The sequence below is a fragment of the Protopterus annectens genome, chromosome 1.part1 (assembly GCF_019279795.1).
Source record: "Protopterus annectens isolate FY-2018-M chromosome 1.part1, PAN1.0, whole genome shotgun sequence".
Classification (NCBI taxonomy): domain Eukaryota; kingdom Metazoa; phylum Chordata; order Ceratodontiformes; family Protopteridae; genus Protopterus; species Protopterus annectens.
In genome coordinates, this window is record NC_056726.1 from 601643915 (window position 1) to 601667729 (window position 23815).

The window sequence follows — 23815 nt, forward strand, 5'->3', positions numbered from 1 at the left end:
GTCTGCTACTTTCACAGTATGGGTTTGGTCCATGAGCCAGTTGGCAACCCATCTTGTGACATAGGGATTTATACCTAGTTTAGTGAGCTTATCTATAATTCCAGAGTGGGGGATGGTGTTGAAAGCCTTGGCGAGATCTAGATAAGCTGTGCGAACCACCTTACCCTCATCTATGGCTTTGGTGACTGCTTCAAAGAAGTCAATCAAGTTTAGGAGACATGATCTGCCTTTTACAAACCCGAACTGGGTAGGGTCCAGAGTTTGGAGATTACCAATGTCTTTGTTTATGAGTTCCATGATGATACATTCCATGGCCTTGCAGACCAGGTTCGTCAGGTTAATGGGGCAGTAGTTCCCGGGGTCCATCGTGGCTGCCCCTTTGTGGAGTGGGATAACCGTTGCGGTGCACTATTCAGTGGGCACAAAGCCTGAGGTGAGGATATGATTGAACATGGCATTTAGGTAGGGTGCCAGTTCATTCTGCAGTTCATGTAGAACGCAGCCTGGGATATTGTCAAGTCCCATGGATGCTGTGTTCTTGCCTTTGGAGAGTGTTTTTTTTACCTGTGCAGCCGTGATTACAGTAACTTTGCATTCTTCCGGTATAGAGATGTGCCCTCTAGGGGGTGAGGGGGGGTAAAGTTAGCACTGAACCTATCTGCCATGATGTTTGCAATATCAGTTGGTTCTGTATATTTAGTGCCATTGTGCTGTAACTCAGAGCAGATCTGAGTGTTGCCATTGAGATTCTTGACATAGCTATAGAATGCTTTGTGGTTGTCTTTAGAGTCAGTGGCAATTTTGTTTTCGTAACTAGCTTTGGAGAATTTTATGAGGGATCTCAGCTTCTTACTGAGGTTGACCAGGGAGTTCCTCCAGTCATGGGATTTTACTCTTTTTTTGCAACAGTTTCTTTCTTCTTTTGTAGAGGTTGTTTATGGCAGAGGACCACCAGATTGTCTTCCTTTTTTTGGAGGCTAGCATCTTGGTTCCATTAGGGATAGCATGATCCATGCACTCGTGTAAGTGCTTATAAAGTGCATTTGTGTAGGATTCAGCAGTTGTACCTCTATTGTCAGTCTGCATGAGTGTCATGAAGTTTGCCACTTCTGTCTTAAGAAGTGTGACGTTGGCTTTGGAGAAGTTTTTTATGGTGGTTTCCCTAATTGGGGGTGGAGGTGGGATGTGGATGTCTACAGTAATTAGCTTGTGGTCGGATCTGACCAATGAGGAATTGACCTCTGGTGTGGAACACCGGTTGCCCATGTTGGTAATGACCAGGTCTAGGATATTGCTGCCCCTGGTGAGAGTGTGAATAAGTTGATCCAAGGCATTGGAATTTATGAATTCCAGAAAACGTTGAGCAAAAGAGTTGGTACATGAGTAGTTTTCTCAGTTAATGGTGGGGTAGTTGAAATCGCCCATTATTTGGGTGTTGGGTTGTAACCTAATACTTTCCAGTGTATTAAGAAATGAGGAGTGGGAATCCTGGGGCATGGTGGGGGATCTGTAGCAAGCTACAATTTGGATTGCAGTCTTGCCCAGAGTTAGTTGCACTTGGATAATCTCGGATGCATTATGCTGTGCAACTAGCCTGGAGGTCTGGATATCCTTAATGAATATGGACACACCTCCACCTTTAGTGCTTCATTCCGGGTTAGGTAGCCGAAAGGTGTGGTATGAATTATAGCCTGGTAATGCAGGGGTGCTCTCTGGAGCTTTGAACCAGGTCTCTGTCACTGCACAGATGTCGATGTTCTCCATTTTAAGGAATGCCTCGAGTGACTGCATTTTGAGGTCTAGACTTCTAGCACTGAATAGCATTACCCTCAGATTTTGCTTGCTTGTACCTGTTACAGTGGTGAATTTGTCATATGAACCTTGCCTAAAAAAGACACTATAGGGGTGGCAAGAGCCTTTGCCAGTATCCAGAATCCCAAGGGTGACAGGTGCAAGCCATCTCTGGCAAAGCATCGTGGTCTGTCGATCATGTCATCCCAGGCAGAAAAATACTGGATCCCCTTAGAATGACACCAGAAGCTTAGTCAATTGTTGAAGTCAATCATTTTGTCCTTGTACTGTGGTATCATTCTGGGTGATGGCAGGATGCTACTCAGGGCTAGGGTCATACCTGCCTGGGCTACAAGATCGGAGAGCTCCTTCATGTTTCTTTTCATGTAGTCCAGGGAGGTACATCTCAGGTCATTCACACCAACATGGACAATGACAGTGTCATATTTGTACTTGTTTGGAGTGACCTGAGAGCGTGTGTTATGTGGCAGATCCTGGCACCTGACAGGCAGCTGACAGTAACTTTCTCCTTGTTTAGCCTGGTGAGTGGAACATCAGTGTGCCTGACTATATAGTCACCTATGACTAGAGTGTTGGGTACGTTGTTATGCCGTATGGGCTGTGGTTGAGTGGCACACTGAGTTTGTGGGCTATGTGTCATTTGTGTTGTGTTGTGGGTGGAGTTTGCTTGCATTTCTGCTTTGGAGGTCCCTGATGCTTGGGCAGGTTTTTATTGAGAGCCTCAGAGAATGTAGATGTGTGTTTTATGTTTTTGTGTGTGTGTTTGGGTGGTGTAGGTTTTGAGGGACTATGTGATGAGTGTGGTGTGGTGCAAGTGTTTACCTTCTCCTCTTGACTTTCTAGTCCAGTCTTGGGTGAAGACAGCTTGCTTTACTTCCAGTTTGGCTACATAAGTGCATCTCTCACAGGTTGTAGTGTTGGATGGTAGGAGGAGAGGGATGTCTGTGTACATGAGGCAATTGCTGCATTGCCCCAAGATGCCCAGATTCACCAGGTAGGCAGGAGAAATCACCGGGAGCTGACCCTTAGACATGCCTGGATAGGTGCTTATTTATTAAGTACTAAAAACTGCTTTCCTCTAGACAAGTGAGGAAAGTTGAGTGCTGTAGTAATTTGCAGCTTATTTAGTGCTTACAAAGAGTTCTGAACAAGTGCTGAGTTCAACGAAATAGATTTGAGTGCTGAAACTAGAAAACTGGCTAGTTCTAAGAAACAAAATTAAGCTAGAAGGCTTCCCTCCAACACAGAAAGGCTTGGGAGCTCAGAAGCCTACAAACAGTCTAGACCATGTACAGGAAAAGCAGGAAACAAGCTTAAGAATTTTTTCTTTCCTAGATGCTCTCTTTGTACGCAGTAGGAGTGCCTGAAATCAGAATATGATCTCACTGCACTCAGTTGAGTGAGCAAATGAGATGGGCCCAGAAGGAGTATCCAAACAAAAATTTACAAGAGGGGCGGGCAGTTTCAAAGCCACCAAGATTAACACCAAAACAAAACCAGGGAAGGTGGGTGGGGAACTAACTGAAAAAACAGAGTTAAAACTTCCAGTTCAGTTAATATTCAATGCAACACAAATAAATCAATGAAAATGCTGTATTATTTGAAAAAAGTGCAGATAAAAGGTACTTAAATTCTCTTATACGTCCAGTTGAATACAGCTAGATCTTACGTCCAGTTGAATACAGCTAGATCTTAGCCGGCCAAAGCTCAGGTTTTAAGCAGAAAATATTCCAAAATGTACCACTTAAATAGGCATTAACAGGATATCAATGAATGAGACTACCTCCTTCTGCAATTACTGTCTATGCAGGAATTCTAATAGGCAATACAATCTAGCAAGCAGTAACTGAAAAAACACAACTGAAAAAACACAAACTCAAAAATATATATATATATATATATATATATATATATATATATATATATATATATATTTATATCGCTAAAGGGGAGTTGTAAAGTAGATAGTGAAGACAGATTATGCTTTCAATCATTTGAACAGCATACTATGCTCAGAACCATTATTAGCTCTTCAGATGTCAGTAGGCCTTTTATAGCATACAGTAATGCACATCAGCGGTAGCATTGTTGCCTCACAGCAAGAGGTTCTCCCGTTTGATTCTCGGCTGGAGTGTGGGGAGTGCCTTCTGTGTGGAGTTTGCATGTCCTCCCCGAGGTTGGATGGGTGTTCGAAATACATGCGTAAATGGGCGTGCCTTTGTTAAAGGTTGGACGTTGAGCTGGCGCCTCGGTGTTTGTTAAAATCTACTGCCAATCATTAGTGGACCGGAGTTCCCCTGTGGTGAACCCTAACCGGGAAAAGCCAAAAGACAACAACAACAAGTAATGCACATCAGAAACAGGTCCAGATATAGTGTTAACAAACAGCAAAGGGATATATGTGTTTTCAGTCAAAAATGAACCACTGCAACAACCAGCTAATGCTCTACTGAAAATGAATGCCTGCCAGTCCTGTGGGCATTGTCATCATTTACATATTCCTTGCTCAGCCCTGAATTTATACTGGTTAAGGACCATGTTGCACTGTTATAGGGGGCAATAGCATAGGAGCACAAACCTATGTAGGTGGGTACTTTCCATGTAGCCTTTTAGATTCATAGTGAAACATAGACAGGATCAACCTACCATAATAAAGATGGTCTGTCTAAGCTCCAAAGTCCATCAACTGGGCATGAAACCAATGGATTAATGCCAGAAAGATATATAAAATTACGTAAATACTTGTAAAAATTAACAAGTTCCACTTCAAAACATAATACAAACAGAACTGCTGCTTTAAAAATGCAGATATATTTTTGTATTAGGCAGAGAGCATTCTTGTATATTTCATTAAATAAAACCAATTATGTAATTAAATGGTACATAAAATAAAGGGCCCTACCAAACCAGAAATGTTAGTCTCACCACTAGGGGGAACAGCTACCTGGAACATAGGTTCTTCTCAGTGTTATGTTGCAGTTAGGAAGAAGTGTTGTGGGCTATTTTGAAAAGACATGGACATCTTCCTATAAAGTGATCCAGAGGAAAGAGACTTCAGGAGTGTAGTTGTTCAGCATGGACTTTGACTCCTCCTTCTCGACAGCACAAAAACAATTTTGGACTGTTTTGGAAATAGCTGTTTCCCTGTTTTTGGGGAGTTTGCAACCTTTGAATAAAATAAAAACTCTGTATTTTCCTTTTATTCAGAAAGTTATTACTTACTACACATCTTTGGTAATCTTTGGGGGCATTAATATTCCACTGTATCTATGTATTTATCTTTCTGTAGACAGACACAGACAATTAACTAGATTGATATATATAAATATACTAATGTTTACATACCCTTCTTCACAATCATATCTCTTTATATGTATATATATATATATATATATATATATATATATATACACACACACACACACACACACACACACACACACACACACACACACACACACGTGCACCCACACACACACACACACACACACACACACACACACACACACACACACACCTACTACACATCTACCTATTTCAAAAAAAAAAAACACATACAATAAAATGTCTGTTTGGTAAACAGGACATTTGACCTTAAAGCACAGGACTTCCACCTGTCGACAAAAGCTTATGACTATCAAACCGATTGCACCCATATACATATTTATGTCAGGTAACATTCTGCCACTCAGTTACATCAATGGAATGCTTATCTGAAATGGACAAAAAAACAACAAATCAACTGTTTTTGCAGGGCAAGTAGAAAAAAGAACACACCTCCAAGTGATGTACTGTACCAAAATCAAAATTTAACCAAGTCCAACAAAAGAAGTCAGGTACAGTTCCACAGCTGAATGAACAAAATCCAAAAGTTCGTACAAAGAATTTTAATGTGGAAACAGATGAGTGCTTTCATAACTTAAAAATTGCTTCTTCATATCAAAAAATGAAACTGAAAAACTTCTTATATATACAATGAGTAAGTAAAACCAATTAAATAATCAACCTATTAAGACATCTCATTAAATCTTGTAATAGTGAAGTCAGAATAACCTAGAAACCCTTGTGCTTAAAGGTATGTATACATAGTTTACCTCTAAAATATATGATGCAAAAAAACACATATACTTATAAAAATGTATGTGAATGAATACATGTTATCTTAAACTTCTACTATCAAGTTCTGGCTTTAGGGGAACAATATCATTAAGGCCAGAGCCCTTATGTGCTCTGAGTCTTACATTCCACCTGGTTTCATTGCGTTCAGTGTCATTGGTTAAATCAGCCAACCTCATATCTTCCTTCACTGTTTCAATCACTTGAAATAAAAACGTATGTTGATTCCCCTCTTGTGCTATATGCTTTGCTAATGCACTATATTCTAGCCCCTTATTGATGCAATATACATGGTCCCTTATTCGTTCACGAAGACGTCTGTTGGTTTTGCCAACATAAAATATATTACAGCATGCACAAATAGCTAAATAAACTAAATTCTTTGTGTTGCAGTTGGCTAAGATGTTGAACCTAAATTCTTGACCAGAGTCAGGATGTATAAATACTGGATGTTCGAGTATGTAATGGCAAAAATTACATGCCCTACATTTTATGTACCTTTCATCCCATTATTTACCCCTACATCTTTTACTTTAGGGTAACAAAGCTGTCTTCTCAAGGATTTTTTGTTCCTATAAATAAAAGAGGGCATCTTTCCTAAAATGCCAGTTGCATTCTCACCCATATGTAAAACATGCCAATGTCTGGGAACTATATCGTTAATAACATTAGCCTCACTACTGTATGTTAAAGTGAAAGAGATCTTTCTATTCTTAGACTTTCGATTTTGCACATTGCCTCAGTAGGGTGAAGAATAAAAAGATTTACCCAAACCTTTCCTTTCTACCTTAACTAACTCACTAGTTTTTTCAATTTCAGTACTATCATACCCTCTATTCTCAAAATCTCTCCCAAGCCTATCTAACTCCTTCCCAAAATCAGTGTCATCCACTATTAGCCTAGAGAGACAAAGCATTTGTCCCTTGACAACATTGGGGAATATGTGTCCCGGATGCATGCTATATCGGTGCAAATATGATGGAACATAGCATTCCTTTCTGAAAACATTTGTAGAGATACTATTGTTGTAAATATTCCTCTCAATATGGATGACTAAATAGTTAATACTACTAGGAGAATACTCAGCAGTGAATTTCAAAAGCTAGTATTCATCTGTTCTAAAAAATCACAAAAGTTTTTCTCTGTTTCTTTCTATAGCAGAAATAGCTCGTCCACAAAACGAAGAAATACTATGTTCTTCCCTAATAAACACTTAATGTGCTGGGATTCCCATTCTGCCATAACTAGGTTGGCGTAGCTATTGGCACAAGGAGTGCCCATAGCTATGCCAGCCAACTGCAGGTAATAATCCTGATAAAAAATGAATACATTATCTTCCAATACCATTTTTACTAAGAAACAAATAAGATCTGTTTGTTGCATACTATAATCAATATTCCTAGCAATAAAAGCTTTCATCATTTCAATCTATTGTAAATTGGGGATCACAGTAAACAAAGATATTACATCCATTGTTACAAACAAATCAAAAGTACGATGTTCAGCAACTTTCAAGTATCCATGCAACTCCTCTAGAAACTGTTTGCTATCGTTTAGTACTAAATCATACTTATCTAAAACTGGTCTCAGCTGTTTTTCAATATAAATGAAAAACGGTTTGGTTAACCAGCCAGCCCCTGATACAATAGATCTAAACTTAGGGGTATATGGATCTTTATGTATTTTGGGCAAACCATATAGGTTGGGTACTAAAGGGTGTTCCACTATGAAATGCTAAAACATTTCCTGAGAAATAATACCCATTTGCAGTGCTTCAGTGCTTTCTAATTTCCTCTTTCATATTATCTATAAGGTTTCCATTTATCATTTTATATGTGCATGCATCATTGAGCATACCTCTAATAGTGTCAAAATAAAAACTCCTATTCATCACTACTACTAGACCACCTTTGTCAGCTGGTCGGATAAATATTCTGTCATCATTTTGTAGTTTGTTAAGAGCCATTCGTTCATCTGAAGTCATGTTCACAAATTTCCTACTCTTCCTATTTCCATAGAAATATTTATAGACATCTTCTTCACATAATTTTATAAAAAACATCTAAAGCAGGGTTCGAAGCAGATACAAAAGCGCTAGGTTTATTAAATAAGCAGAGAGCATCATTAAACTCTTGATCTTTATACATGACTTTTAAAGCCACATTTCTTCTAAAAAGTCTAAAATCTAATAAAGTTTCAGGTAAGTCAGCAGCCTGAGCTGGAATAAAGGACAAGCCTTTATTAAGTACCTTAAGTTCAATTTCTGAAAGAACCCGGTCAGAAATGTTCCATACTAGTTCACCTCATTCATATTCCACATTTCTTTCAGCGTGTGGTTGTTGTTGTTGAAAAACTGTTGCTTCCTCTTTGTTCCGCCCCTGTTTGATGTATTCTCCAACAATTTCATTCTGTTCTTCCTGAAAGGAAGTGGTAGAGTAGAAAAACAACTGGTCGTTCACAGCCATGCCAGTTTTCTTTCTGACTACGGGCTTCGTTTCATGTATCTCTTCCCTCCGTTTGACAGAGATGTTAAGAGTCTCATGCGTAAATGGAGTACTTACTATACACTGAGTGTGTTTGCACACTGAGAGCCGAGGGCGGAGCTTCTATCTGCTGTTGTTCGATGGGTGTAGTGAGGCACTGTACAAAATCAAAAGTCTAAGAATAGAAAGGTCTCTTTCACTTTAACATACAGTAGTGAGACTAATGTTATTAACGATATAGTTCCCAGACATTGGCATGTTTTACATATGAATGAGACTGTAACTGGCATTATAGGAAAGATGCTCTCTTTTATTTATAGGAACAAAAAAATCCCCGAGGAGACAGCTTTCTTACCCTAAAATAAAAGATGTAGGGGTAAATAATGGGATGAAATGTACAAAAAATGTGGGACATGTAAATTTTGCCATTACATACTCGAACATCCAGTATTTATACATCCTGACTCTGGTCAGGAATTTAGGTTCAACATCTTAGCCAACTGCAACACAAAGATTTTAGTTTACTTAGCTATTTGTATGTGCTGTAATAAATTTTATGTTGGCAAAACCAACAGACGTCTTCATGAACGAATAAGGGACCATGTATATTGCATCAATAAGGGGCTAAAATATAGTGCATTAGCAAAGCCTATAGCACAACAGGGGAATCAACATAAGTTTTTATTTCAAGTGATTGAAACAGTGAAGGAAGATATGAGGCTGGGTGATTTAACCAATGACACTGAATGCAATGAAACCAGGTGGATTTTAAGGCTCAGAGCACATAAGGGCTTTGGCCTTAATGATGTTGTTCCTCCTAGAACTTAATAGAAGAAGTTTAAGATAATATTATTCATTCACATATATTTTTATAAGTATATGTTTTTTTTGCATTATATATTTTAGAGGTAAACTATGTATACATGCCTTTAAGCACAAGGGTTTTTAGGTTTTTCTGACTTCACTATTCCAAGATTTAATGAGATGTCTTAATAGGTTGATTATTTAATTGGTTTTACTTACTCATTGTATATATACAAAGTTTTTCAGTTTCATTCTTTGATCTAAAGAAGCAATTTTTAAATTGTGAAAGCGCGCATCTATTTCCAGATTAAAGTTCTTCGTTTGTAAGAACTTTTGCATTTTCTTCATTCAGCTGTGGAACTGTGCCTGACTTCTTTTGTTGAACTTGTTTTTGCAGGGCAGCAACTTCTCCCTGCACTTCCACACCCCCTGAAACATAATTATATCAACTCCAAAATAAATAACAGTGAGAAAAAGGAGGAAACCCCCTTAACGTTCCTGTTATCTGACCTCATAAAGAGCCTCTTCCAATACAAACACAAAATGAAAATCAATGACTTCCATTCTGATGAACAACTCAGTCAAATAATTCATACCTATACATAAGGGGGGGGGCAGTTCACTGTTAAACAGTCAGATCATCAACAGGGCAAACTGCTGTCTTAATTTATTGAAAGCAATCTTTGTTGAGTACAGCAGTTAACAAAAGGAAAAAGACTGAGTGTTTTCTGGAGCAGATGTACCTGTGGATATTAATGCTGAAACCTTCAGATGATTCTATCTATTCACTGTGACTGTGCTTACACCTTGTAAGTCTATCTCAGAGAAGGGTCACAATTATCAGAAGTTCATCCAAGACAGAAAGAGTCAGAAACTGAACAGAGATCAAATGGACAAAAATGATTCAGAGCGTCTCATGAAGCATGGATCCAGAAGGGGAGGTGGAAATGGATGGAAGAGCTACTGGAGACATTTTAACAGGAGAGCCAGCAAGAGGGTAACACAGACGCCTGCAGATATCACCAATAACACCAACAACAATTATGATGCCAGTAATGCCAACAATAATTTCATTTACAATAATATTGACAACAACAATCTGAATATTCAAGCTGGTACAGAGGGTGCTATGAATGAACAGATTTTTCATAATGTAAGCACACCCACAGGACCAGCCTGACAAATGAGGGGCAGGCAAATGGAGGACTGACCAACAGCATCCATTGCCCCTCAGACCCCACAGATGGACATGAGAGAACACCAGAATTCTACCCAGCCACAATACAACTATGAGGGCTCATATCACCAGAGCCCAGTACACATGAATATGAAGTATCAGAAAAACAATTACAACTACAACCACAGAGACAGACCACAGAGGTTCTAGAGAGAAGACATGAACTACCATCTGAACCCAAGAAGGGAGGACCAGAAGAACTGGAGGAGGAAGCACAGGACAGGGGCGAGAGAGTTGAGGTACTTAAGGAACCACATGCAGACGGAATTAGCCCCAGGATCTGGAATCATTCAAAGAAACCACTCACAGCACTTCAAGAAAAAGTGCTTAACAGAGGGCTTACAGTCATACCTCATGGAAGGAGCAGTGAGACACAGACCATCACTGATTTAATAATGTATCTGAGAAAGTTAAATCTGAAACTTGTATTTCATGAAAAAAATAACATGGAGGAAGCTAAACCCATCAAAGAAAAAAATTAAAAGACCCAGTAGTTTTTGCCCCCTACTGCATCCCACACTTTCAGCCTTCAAGACAAAATGTGAGCTTGACATAAGAAAGGCTCTCAAAAAACCACCAAAACGTAAGTTTTATAATATTTCAAAGGATGAGATATTAGCACTTAAGAATTTGAGCAATGATAGAACTAGACATGTTATGAAGGCTGACAAGGGTGGGGCATACTTGTTACAGATACTGACAGTTACATAATGAAAGTAGAGAACATGCTGAGCACACCTGAGTTTTATTCTAAACATTCCTTTGGGAAGGTTAAAAGATAAGCTAACCACAATGCTTAATGAAAACTATTTTGAGTATTTGAACACTCCTCACCCTAAGTTATCTTGTTTTTTCGGGATTCCCAAACTCCATAAGAACAGGGAAGACCCACCTTACAGACCTGTTATTGCAAGTGGAGGTTCCATATCAGAGGCCACTCTTTTATTTTAGATTCCCTTGAATTTTTAAGAAAAATAAAAGAAGTGTATGTGAATGAACAAAGCATTTTGGTAACTACTGATGTTGAAACCCTATACACTGTGTTACCACACATGTTCTGTAATGAGGCAGCAGAAATAACAATGCTACACAAGAGCAAACTGAATATTTAGGAAGCTAATAAACTTGGTGTTGAGTTACAATTTTCTCAGTTTCAATGGCCAGGTTTACAAACATCCGAGGGAAATAGCCATGGATGGAGCTATGGCCCCTAGCCTGGCCACTGTAGCCTTAGGCAAGTGGGAGGAGGAATTTGTACTGCAAAGTGAATACCAGAGTTTTATGGCCAGCTACCTTCACTTTACTGATGATGCATTCATAGCCTGGCAAGGTGAGAAATCTAAACTCACTGAGTTTATCCATCACATCAATAACTCCACCTCTTTCCTGAAATTTACCATTTTCTTCAGACTGGAGTCAGTGTAGTTGCTTAATATGACAGTCAGTATTGATAAAGACAGAGGAAAATTAATTAGTATCTTACACAGGAAACCAACAAGACTGAACTACGTACGTCACAGAGATAGTATGCATCCAGTAAAAACTAAGCACAATGTAATAAAATCACAAGGCTACAGTTTAGCATGCGTTACCACAGATTTGGCACCTTTTCTCAAAAATAGGATTGATCTTGAAAATGATTCCTTAACCAGAGGATATGAATCAAATGTGTTACACGTTACATATGATCCTGGATCCCATTAGAGATTCTACAACTAACAATGACCCCTATGTGGAATAGTCCTTTTGGTAGAATTATGCAATGAAAAGAAAAGTAAGGACAGTTGCATTCTAACTTACACCTTGGATTTCAACACAATTAAAACCGTTATTAAAAGAAAACTTCATGGTGGTGGTGCTGCGGTAGTGTTGTCGCCTCACAGTAAGACGCTGTCCGGTTCGATTCTCAGCTAGAGCGTCTTCTGCGTGGAGACATGCGTGAATGGGCGTACCTTCGTTGAAGGTTGTGCATCAGAGCTGGCAACTCGACATGTAAAAATCTACTGCCAATCATTAGCGGACTGGAGTTCCACTGTGACGACCCCTAACCGGGAAAAGCCGAAAGACACAACAACATTAAAAAAAACTTCACATTGTCCTACAATTTAACTCAATTCTTAGGTTGCTTTTCTCCTTAATATATGATTCCAGTACTGTGTAGGTACCTGAAACCTGCTTGTACTTTATATAACTTTCATTTCCTCACTTTTGTATCAAAGGAAGTCAAAGACCACCCACTTTTTAAAGCTTAACTTCTCATATAAGTTGCAGAGAAATTTGTCTACACCTCCATGACATACCAGAGACAGAGAAATTTGTAGTCAGGAGCTCAAGCTGCTGTAAACAAGGCAGAGAGGTGTGAAACTTGTTTTCTATTGTCTTTATTGTAGAGAGGAAGAAAACTTACACTGATTCACAGCTGCTTCCATTGTAGCCATGCATTTTATAACAAAACAGAGCAATTATATCAGTCAATGGCTCAATGGCAGTTGTCACCTCTTTTGACAAATGTACATAAGCAGCATCATAATATTGAAATGCTAACCTTTAAACTTTAAATGTTTGTTGTTTATGCTACTTTACATTTTAAGATGGCTTAAATGTAGTATCAAAAATGTCTGTAACATTTGGATAAAAGTCAGAAAGTATTTTTCTTGTAATTATTATATCGTATCAGCACATTTACCACAATGTAGGGGGAGGGGCTGTCAATTCATCATGGACTACAAAAAGATACTTTGAACAAAGGCCTGCAATTTAGCAATTGTTTGGTTGCAGCTGCATAATTTCTTAATATACTATAAAACAAGCCCTGAGACACACACAAGTGAGAGCCATTCAAGAAATAAAAGAAGCAGTCCTGTTACAGACAGTATATAAGATGACAGTGACTGACACTAATCCCATTATATGTCAATGGAATGAAAATACACCATTACTTCCTTATGTCTAGCATGACTGATATAAAACAGACTTGATATGGATTATGGGAAAGAGAAAGGCTTAACTTCCCATACTCTGGAACAAACTACCTATCTATATCAAACAAAGCTCCTCATTAGCACTCTTCAAGAAAAATCTTGATGATTGGATGGGAGATACAAAATTCCCCCCAGAGATCACTTCTGTGGCTCTGCTCGCTCCCTATTATGCTGTTGCAGACACAGGTTGTCGAATGTGTCTTTGTCAAACTGTAAAGCGAAAAGGCAAAACAGCAAAGCAGCTTGTCAGCAAATTCTTTCCCGGGGAAAGAATTTGTTTGGCCGCTTTCGCTACTTTGCCTTTTCGGCACTGTAGTGCGATCTCATAGTTGGTATATTTAAGTAGGAGGGGTGTGGGGGGCACAGCCCCCCACATTAAGTAATGTTTTACAGTTTGTTTGTTTTTTGTTTCAGAACAGAACTTTAACCCTGCTCTAACCCTGAATAATATCCCTCTCCCTTTTCTTCTCTCTCCCGATACTTATCTGCTCTATTGTTTTTACTATGTCTAACTTCTATTTATCTCTAGCTAACAAACCCTTTTAACTACTAAGCTAACCAACAACTAGTAATTAACTGACACTTCCTTCTTGGTACTTTACAAGAGTTTTTCTTACTCTATTGAGCTAGCCCTCTACTGTACTAACTTATCTCTACCTGTCTATATATTTTTTTACATTTATATTGCAGTCGACCTTAAAATGTTATTAAACTACTAAGTATTAGTTTGTATGTCTGATCTAAAATAATGTACTGTATCAAATGTTATCACAAGTTTTACTAAGCTACTCTGTATAAGTTAGTATCTCTGATCCAAAATAATGTACTGTATTTTATGTTACTGTTGCATATAATGTATTCTTATGTTACTATTGCCTATATTGGAGCTTTTCTCCCCGGGCCTCTACTGAAAATGGACATAAATCCAGCTAGACTAGCCTGGTCAACAAATGTAAAATAAAAAAATAAATAAATAAAAATAAATAAAAAAACAGCAATTGTTTTCCATTGGAAAATAATCGCTGTTCTGAAGTTTCAACGTTTTTATCTTTCACTTAAATGGGGTTGATTATCTGTCGTTCACTCTTTTGAGCGTGCGATATAATACAGACCCCCTCTGCTTGACAGGGGCACAGGAAAATAATTTTCTTGGGTGGTGAAAGCCGGGGTACCTTTTTGGCTAGGCTTATATAGGCCCTAGGGCCAACAGTCTAGAACCAACCCATGAAGAAAAATAACATCATGTTGATATGTCAAGCCCCCTTGAAAGACACTTTGCAGAAACATATTGCAATTATATAAGAAGGAGTCAGAGTGATTTTGAGATGTTAAAATAAATCAGAAAACAGCAGAGTGAAAAAACAGATTTTTTTTTTTAGTTCTCAGGTGGAGTTTCCTTTAAGGAGAACTGAACCATACTCACTGACAATCAGCAGCTTGTAAGGGTTTTAGGAGATCACCCTACTTTGTATATAAAAACAGCAGAAGCAAACATAGATGTGTGGAAAAGAAAAATAAGGAACAGCAGGACGACAAGAACACTAAAATGTGTGGGTCACCTAACTGCACTTTCTGTGAATACTTGATGGAGTGTGACTTATTTGAGTGCCCCTATCTTAAACAGATGGTGAAATCTTCAGCAGGTGGTAACTGTAATACTGAAAAAGTTGTATATAGGGCCATGTGTAATGACTGCCCTGCATTGTCTGTAATGAATAAAGGCTTGCTGACTGGAACACTACATGGGTTTCATGATTTTTGGAAATTACTGTGACCGAGCTCATCAACAACATTTTAAGAGCACTAGTTTCTCTGTTTTTTTTTTTAATCTCCTGGATGCAGCTACATGTAGGCCTTAAGTGGGGACACCTGCTGGTGCTAATGCATTTTCCTATACTAAGTGTAATACTATGTGTTATAAATAAAAATAACTAATTACTTATGATATAACAAAGCATCTCTAAAATATATAATATACTGAACTCTCTAATCTCAGTCCCTCATCTTTCAGTCTCTCTCTCTTGCATCTCATAATGAAAGTGATTTTTTTTTTTTTGAGGGCAGTCACACTACCCTAGGTAATTCTCATCCTAACTCAAAACTAAAAGGTGTTGTTCCTTGGCTTACCCAGCACTAACCCCTTATAATGCCATCCCAAGTTTATATTGTTGACCAGTACTCTGTAAACGTTGGTATACTCCAGCATTGTACAACTGGTCATTTGTAAAGACAATCCACAATATGGCTCCACAGCATTTGGCCTCCTGTCTTTGTGAGAGTATCATATCAAGCAAAAAGTCTAAGTAAAGAATCATCTTACTTAAAGAAAACCACAATCCAAATGATAAACAAATGAAGTAAAATAATACATATTTTTGTTTTCATTGTGGCTCCCTACTGAGTCACATTATAATATGTTCCGTGATAAAATTACTTAAGTTCCTTCCTGCTAACATTAATGTGTTCATCCACACAACTTTCGTGTATGGCAGCCTTTCCTTCCATTAGTCATTGTGAAGCCTGCAATCTGCATTCTGAGACCTTCCTTACTTAAACAATAAACCCTTTACACAGTCACTGTCCTTCCCCTAATCAGCCACCTGACATATGTTCACTCTGGCAGTCACGATATCCACAGTATAAGTAGTACCACTTCTATATACTTGGAGCACAGTTGCACAACTGTCTGCTCAATAGGTACACTGTTCAAACAGTGCTAAGGAAAACTGTACCTTTTATCCAACAGTTAAGTATTTAAACCTAAGAAGTCACTTGTGAGCTGTGCTTAAAAAAGAGACAGGTGGTCCTTTAATACTTATCTAGCTATAAATATTAATGAATTCCTATTGCCAAGTCTAAGATCCATATTGTGAATAATCAGATGTCCAGATATTTTTGTAACATTACATTTGTTATATTGCTATATAATACACCTCATTTTGCTCTGCACACAAACAAACTATGGAATAATTCCAGCAGTAGGCTGATAAAAAAAAAAAACTTGCATTTTTCACAAAACATTTCAGTGCTATGATTGACAAAATACTTACCAAATTGTTTCTCTCCTTGTTCCAAATCTTTCTTTAGTCTGCTATACTCTTCTTTAATTTTCAGTAACCTCTTTTCATGTTTACTGTGCATTGCCTGCAGCTCATTAAGGAGCCCTGCCAGACGACTGTTTTCGGAGACCAGGGACCTCATTTCCTCTGAAAGTTCCTTTGCAGTGGAGAAGTTATTCCCTACAGAATAAATGAAGCAAGACATTATCTGAATCTAATTATCTTCATTACACATCCTGACAGAAAATCAGACGCACTGCATCCTGCACTACAAATATGATTACTTTCTGCAGCTGACAGACGCAGAGCTGAATGTACATCTTACTGGGAATAAAGTTTTTATTCTTTAGTAGAGCACTCTACCTGTATACTTCACTGTTACACTTGACTTCTTAGTAATGCTACTTTTCTTTTGCAATACACAAAAGCTGTGACCTGAGACAGCTTGTATACTTAAATATTTTTAAAGTAGGTTTCAGAATTACAAAGAACTACAAGGATGTATGCCTGTATGTGTATATATCTATCTATATATATATATATATATATATATATATATATATATATATATATATATAAGCATGTGTGTGTATACATGTGTATATGTATACACACACACACACACACACACACACACACACACACACACACATATATATATATATATATATATATATACACACACACACACACACACACACACACACACACACACACACACACACACACACACACACACACACACACACACACATCATTCTGCATACCCAGTCTAAATAATGACTACCCATTTTAAAAGTTTATCAGCCCAGCTTTCCCAGTGATTATCTTAGACAATATTTTAACCCAGTAATGGTTTCCTCCCTACTGCCTCAATTTGTATGTGTTGAACCCTATAACAGAACTGTATAACTGATCTGCAAATAATGCTTTTTTCAGATATTAAAGTATACCCCAAACCTCATTATTGTAAGATATTCAATTCATGTGATTAAAAAATTGAGAATACATAACGTGGAAAAAGAAAATAAGTCCAAAATCACAAGAACAGATTACAGTCTATTACTTTGGAACTATTTAAAATATCTAGACTAACTGCTTAACAAAGCAGGATCTATTTTAAGGTAACATTCTTTTTCTTTCCGGTACCCCTAAAAACTGTTGAGATCAGTGGTGTTCCACAAAATGAAAAAAAAAATGAAGCAAGCAATTGATTTCCAGAATGTATGTGCTATAAAGTCAAATGTTAAAGAAAGACATTAACAATGAAACAGAATGTGATAGCAGATAAAGACGCCCTGACTCAACCCGTCTGCCAGTTTCCTCACATACTGGCTAAAGTACAAATCCAGTTTAACTAGCAGCTTATACTTCATCTCTCTGTCAAGAATTAACTTCTGCCTGTCTCACAAAATCTTGATTCCCATTAGTATGTACGACCTTGCTACATCTCGGTAAATCACTTGCAACCTTTCCAATGCTTTTTTAGAGAATGCGCAAACTGTACATGAGCAACCTGACTGAACGAACGTTTTCCAGTAGGGTATTAATGTACAAGTAATGCCCACTGAAAAATGGGTTTGCTGTTTCATGACAGCAAATCAAGCTGCTGTGAAGCTCAAACTGAAAAAAACATAATGACCACCATTATTTTATGCTCTCTATCCAGCACTTTTGCTGTTTAGTGAGTGTAAAATAAATAAAACCAAAAAAGTGTGTGCATGTGTATATGTGTATCTGTGTTTATGTTTCTGTCTGCGTGTGTGAGTGAATGCGTGCATGAAAGCAGAACAGACTGTGTGCATGTATGTGTGGATGTTGTGTGGGTGTGTGTGAGAGTGAAGAGTAGAGTGATCCCTGGCAGCAACAGCATCAGTAAAGAGGTCTGGGTACCTTTTGACCATACCTCTCAACCTCTCTGCACAAGAAATCTGGATGAGCCACAAATAACAAGGGGCAAATGACCAAAAATAAGGACAGATTTTAAATATTGCTCTTATAAACTTAGAAAGTTGTTAGAACAACAGGGTTTCCATTAGCATGTATTATCTAAAGGATATGAAGTCTGAAACTCAAATGTCTGTCATTATTTAATGACTTCAATCTCCAGTGATTTGCCAGAAAACTACACATTTTATGAGGTTAGGACCAAACATACAAGCCAAAAATCTGGGCATTCTGCAAAAATCTGGACAGTTGAAAGGTATGCTCTGCTGACTTTTATCTCAAAATATCGGGATAAACCTAAAATAAACAGGGGACAAAGGCTCAAAGTAGGAAGATATTTTACTTGATTATTAGGGTTCATAGGTTCATACTAGGCTATCTGCCCTAGGGCATTTATAAGCCTAGCCAGAGTGTGTTTGGCTTTCGCCACCCATTTTAAATGAATTTTGCTATGCCCTTTTTCGAGGTTAGTATATTGTGCCTCTGTCTAACAGTGACACAGAAGTGATACCCAGGGTAAACCTATGATCTCCCATCCACTCATCAAGATTCCTCTTGAAGAGAGTCAATGAGGGACTCTGCCTAACCTGGACTGGGATTTTATTCCAGAGTGAAGGGAGCCTCTGGGTTATGAATCTCTCCCTCCAGCATGTCCTATTTATTTCAGTGCTGAAACTCAAGTCTCTCGAGCGTGTAGCTCGATGGGATTTGGATTTTCTGAGGTGCAGCATGTCCACTAATTCTGGGTTGGACATGGCTTTATACGTCAGGCACAGATCGCCTCTGAGCAGGCGGTATGCCACTGAGTAGAGCTGGAGTTTCTTTAACAGGGCAGCATATGGCATCTGTTTGAGCCCTTTGATCCTCTTGGTGAGGTACTTTTGGGGTCTTTCCAGTTGCTGCAGGTGTCTGGTAAGTTACATCCCAAAAGGGGCATTGTACTCAATTATGGGCCTGATGAGGGTTGAGTAAAGAGGCACGATGACCTCCCCTGATCTAGATGTGAATCCCTTCATGATTAGGTGGGCTATATAAAATGTTTTTCTAACCACTTTGGCCACGTGGTTTTCAAATGAGAGATTGCTATCAACTTGGGTCCCCAGGTCCCTAATTACTTCTTCTGTACTTAATGGATTACCACCTATGTGGTAATTTCTGGGCACTTTGTTTTTGCCAAAGGGGATGACTATACACTTTTTGGCGTTTAGCTTGAGGCCATGGCTCTGGCACCAGTTGTCTGTTACTATGAGGCCCTTTTGTAGGATGCTTTTGTTGGCTGGAGAGTCGATTATGGTGCCTAGTTTGCAGTCATCTGCGAACTTGGTCAGCCACAGTCCTTCCGTGTTGGCCTGTACCTCCGAGAAATATATACCGAACAAGAGAGGTCCCAGGACTGAGCCTTGTGGGACACCACTTGTAACTGGTTTGGAGTCTGACATGGCTCCAGCAATTCTAACCATGTGGGTTCTGTCCTTGAGCCAGTTTGCAACCCATCTAGTGACATAGGGGTTTATATTTAAGCTGGTGAGCTTATCTATAATGCCCAAGTGGGGTATTGTATTGAAGGCTTTTGCGAGGTCCAGGTAGGCTGTGTGGACTACCTTCCCCTCGTCAATGGCCTTGGTGACTGTTTCAAAGAAATCGACCAGGTTTAAGAGGCAGGATCTGCCCTTAACAAAGCCGAACTGGGTAGAATCCAGTGTCTGTAGGTCCCCAATATCTTTATTTATGAGGTCCATGATGATCCTTTCCATAGCTTTGCAGACCAAGCTAGTCAGGCTTATGGGGCGATAGTTTCCAGGATCCGTTGATGCACCACCTTTGTGGAGAGGGACCACTGTTGCTGTACGCCACTCTTTGGGTACATATCCTGTAGTAAGGCTGAGATTGAACAGTAGTTTTATGTTTGGGTTTAGCTCTTCTTGGAGTTCATGTAGGACGCAGCCTGGGACACCGTCTGGTCCCATTGATGCTGTGTTTTTTGCTTTGGAGAGGGAGGCTCTTACCTGAGCATCTGAGATGTCAAGGGGGCAGCACTCTTCTGGGATAGATATTTGCCCTTTTGGTGGGGAGGGGGGGAGAAGTTTGCACTGAACCTGTTAGCTAGGGTGTTGGCAACATCTGTGGGTTTGGTGTATTTTTTGTCATTTTGGACTAATTCTGAGCATATCTGGGAATTCCCATCCAGGTTCCTAACATAACTAAAGAAAGCCTTGTGATTATCCTTAGTGTCCTGTGCAATTTTTCTCTCGAAGCTGGCCTTAGACGATCTTATGAGTGCCCGTAGTTTTTTGCCAATACTGATCAGAGATGCCTTCCCTGTTTGGGAGTTTGCTCTATCATGTAGTAGCTTCCTCCTTCTATTGTATAGTTTGTTTATGGCTGGGGTCCACCAGACAGGATGCCTGCCTTTGGAGGATTGGGTCTTGGTTTTATTTGGGATTGCATGATCCATGCATTCCTGAAGGTGTTCATAGAATGCGTTTATAAAGGATTCTGCGGTCTGGGCCATATTTTCCACAGGCCCCCCCCGGGGGCTTTGAAGGATTCCACCTTGGTTTTGAGGAGTGTGAAATTTGCGTTAGAGAAGTGTTTCACTGTGGTTTTCTGGGCAGGGGGTGGGCTCGGGATATGAATATCCAGTGAGATTAGTTTATGGTCTGATCTTACCAGTGAGGGATACACTTCTGGTCTGGAGCACAGAGCCCCCATGTTGGTGATGATCAGGTCCAGTATGTTTTCCCCTCTTGTGGGAGTGGCAACAAGTTGTTCCATACCATTTTAGTTTATAAATTCTAGGAACCTTTGGGCTAGGGTGTTGGAGCTAGAGTAATGCTCCCAGTCTATGTTTGGGTAGTTGAAGTCGCCCAATATAATGGTGTTTAGCGAGACCTTCATATTTTCCAGTGTTCTCAGGAAGGCCAAGTGGGGTTCCTGGGTTTGGGAGGGTGGTCTGTAGCAGGCTATAAACTGGAAGGCAGTTTTACCCACTGTTAGTTGCACATGGGTAGTTTCTGATGCTTCGTGCTGTGCCACCAACCTGGAGGTGTGGGTATCTTTGACGAATATTGATACTCCCCCTCCTTTTGTGGTTCGGTCCAAGTTTTGGGGCCAAAAAGCATGGTATGAGGTATAACCTGGTAGTGCTGGGGTGCTCTCAGGAGCCTTGAACCAGGTTTCTGTTACTGCACAGATATCAATGTTCTCCATGCTAAGGAGAGTTTCGAGTGTGTGCATCTTGAGGTTTAGACTTCTGGCATTGAGTAGCATTACTCTTAGTTTCTTATCCCTTGTGATACCTATGGACATGGGTTTGTCTTTTGAGTCTTGCCTAAAAAAGGCACTATGGGGGTGGCAAGAGCCTTTGCCAATATCCAAAAGCCCAGGGGTGACAGTTGCAAGCCGTCCCTAGCGAAGCATCGTGGCTTGTCGAGCATGTCATCCCAGGCCGACAGGCATTGGATCCCCTTTGAATGACACCAATACTTAAGCCAATTGTTGAAATTGATCATCTTGTCTTCATATTGTGGCATCATTCTTGGTGAGGGTAAGATGCTACTCAAGGTCAGGGTCATACCAGCCTGGGCTACATGCTCAGAGAGCTCCTCTATGTCTCTTTTCATCTAGTCCAGGGAGGTACGTCTCAGGTCATTCACACCAGCATGGACAATGACTGAGTCATATTTGTATTTGCCTTGGAGTGACCTGAGTGCTTGTGTTATGTGGTGGATCCTAGCACCCGACAGGCAGCTCACCGTGACCTTCTCCTTGTTCAGCCAGGTGAGTGGGACGTCAGTGTGCCTGATGATAGAGTCACCTATTACAACTGTATCAGGTGTGTTGTTTAGCCTTAAGGGCTGTGACTGTTCGGCACAATGGCTTTGTGAGCTATGTGTTGCACGTGTTTTGTTTTGGGGTAGCGGTTGCTTGGGTGTCTGCTTTGCAGGTCTCTGCTGCTTAGGCAGATTTTTATTTAGAGCCTCCAAGTATGTGTGTTTATGTGTTTGGTTTGCTGTCGTGGTAGGTCTATGTGAGACTGGAATTGTAGTGAGTGTGGTTTCCTTCTCCTCCTGACTGGTTATGCCAGTACTGAGTTGAGAGAGCTTAGCCTCCAGTTTGGCTATATGGTTGCATCTCTCACATGTGCTGGAATTTGTTGGGAGGAGGAGAGGGTTGTCTGTGTACATGAGGCAGTTGTAACATTGCCTCAAGATTCCCAGATTCACCAGCTGGACCGGAGAGGAGATTGACAACTGACCTTTGGACATGCTAGAATAGTACTGGGAATTCCTTTATAATTGAAAAAAAAAGGCCAGTGTGGAACAAGGTACTCAAGGGGAGTTTGTGAGGGTGTAATGCTTTTAATTTTTTAGTGCTGACTTATATAATTGCTTTAGTGAGCAAGTGCCAGGCTTTAGAGTAGGAATAGGGTGTTTATCATGGGAACTAGATCAGTTCTAAGGGAAAAAGTGAAGAACAGACTTTGTGGAGCCGAGAATGGTTTAAACCCAATTAAGTGGAGCTGCCTGATGCTGCGCTATACGCAAAATCGCGCAAAGCTGCGCCAAAGCGGGTTTTATACAGGGGGACTTCAAAGAGCTAGAAATTGGCCCAAAACAGCCAATAGACTACCAGATTATTGTGCTGAGAACACTCCTTCAGGGATAGATAGGCTGCTCTAAGCTCCCCACTGCCTCTGGTGAACAAAAAAGCCTCCCTTTATCCAAGAAAGGAAATGGGCAACACAGAAACTTTCCAAAAGTCCAGAATACAGCAAAGCCTGTATTTGGACTACTCTAGGTCAGGAAAGGTGGGAAACAAGGATAATTTTTTTGTTTTTCTTTCTTTCTTGCAACAAACAGCAGGAAAATGCAATAAATATGTAACACAGGCTAGTGCACTTGAGTGTGTAGCCTCAACAGGTATATGCAACAAACAGGACAAACTTTAAAAGTGCAGGTGCAAAAACAACTTTAAACAGTTTAAAACAGTTCAAGAAGCAGAAATACTTGCAGTTTAGCTAGATCGGACAGTCGCCCAGGTAGTAGCAGGAAAAAAAACACTTTTATCAGGTTAGCAGTTGCTCTTTTAGCCTCTCTGCTGCTAGCACCACTCTGCAGGACCACGAGGAGCTTTGTTTGTGTTAGCATACATTTTCTGAAACAGAGGTGTGCATGAGAGATGGAGTGAGAGCGATAGTAAAGTTTTGTTTGTCTTTTCGGCTTTTCCCGGTTATGGGTCGCCACAGCGGAACACCGGTCCGCTAATGACTGGCAGTAGATTTTTATGGTGCCGAGTTGCCAGCCTGACGCCCAACCTTCAGCGAAGGCGCGCCCATTCACACATGTCATTCGGAGGCCACTCGACCGTGGGGAG

General features: G+C 39.8%; 1 protein-coding gene across 1 annotated transcript in view; it reads right to left on the bottom strand.

Moving 5' to 3' along the window:
• Window positions 1–23815, bottom strand: part of DISC1 (DISC1 scaffold protein) — a 2387713-nt gene that overhangs the window by 1014583 nt on the left and 1349315 nt on the right. The window contains exon 9 of the mRNA XM_044077020.1: window positions 16484–16672. Within this exon, the coding sequence (XP_043932955.1) occupies window positions 16484–16672 (189 nt within the window). The remainder of the gene's footprint in view (window positions 1–16483; window positions 16673–23815) is intronic.